The sequence below is a fragment of the Nothoprocta perdicaria genome, unplaced genomic scaffold (genome assembly GCF_003342845.1).
Source record: "Nothoprocta perdicaria isolate Ctin4 unplaced genomic scaffold, notPer1 scaffold_244, whole genome shotgun sequence".
NCBI lineage: Eukaryota > Metazoa > Chordata > Aves > Tinamiformes > Tinamidae > Nothoprocta > Nothoprocta perdicaria.
Window position 1 is genome coordinate 139,773 of NW_020455471.1, and position 620 is coordinate 140,392.

General features: G+C 68.3%; 1 protein-coding gene across 1 annotated transcript in view; it reads left to right on the forward strand.

Moving 5' to 3' along the window:
* The first annotated feature begins 255 nt into the window (after positions 1 to 255).
* Positions 256 to 620, forward strand: part of CBX6 (chromobox 6) — a 29,037-nt gene continuing 28,672 nt past the window's right edge. The window contains exon 1 of the mRNA XM_026039870.1: positions 256 to 362. Within this exon, the coding sequence (XP_025895655.1) occupies positions 256 to 362 (107 nt within the window). The remainder of the gene's footprint in view (positions 363 to 620) is intronic.

Genomic DNA, 620 nt, shown 5'->3' on the forward strand with positions numbered 1-620 from the left:
GGCCATGGTCCTTTCCCTCTTGGAGAACTCAGGTGCCAAAGAGAGTCTGGCTCCTCCTGAGCTCCGCTGGGAGAAGGTGTCCCAGGCAGAGGGCATGGAAAGCTGTGGGGCTGGCTGTCCCCATGACACCTCCTCATGCAATCCGCACCGCAATGGCTCTCTTGAGGGGATATACTGCAATGGTGCARGGGAAGGAGGGTGAAAGGGGCACCTTGCAGCCTGCTTTGGACCCAAGGGGCAGCAGCAGCAGCCACCATGGTAGGGCCACAGCCCCAGGTAGACCTGGCCACCCCCACAGCCCAGGTAGACCTGGCTGCCCCCCAACAACCCGGGGTAGACCTGGCCGCCCCCCAGAACTTCGGGTAGACCTGGCCGCCCCCCACAGCCCAGGTAGACCTGGCCGCCCCACAATAACCCCGGGTAGACCTGGCCGCCCCCCAACAACTATCGCAGGTAGACCTGGCCGCCCCGCCACGCAGGGTGAGAGCGGGACGCGTGGGGAGCGGCCGTTCGTTCGGGCGGGAAGGGCGGCCGTTTGGGCGGGCGGGACGGGGGTTGGAGCGGCCGCCGGTTCGCTCGGGCGGGCTCCCGCGCGGAGCGGGGTGGGGTGGGCAGGGGAG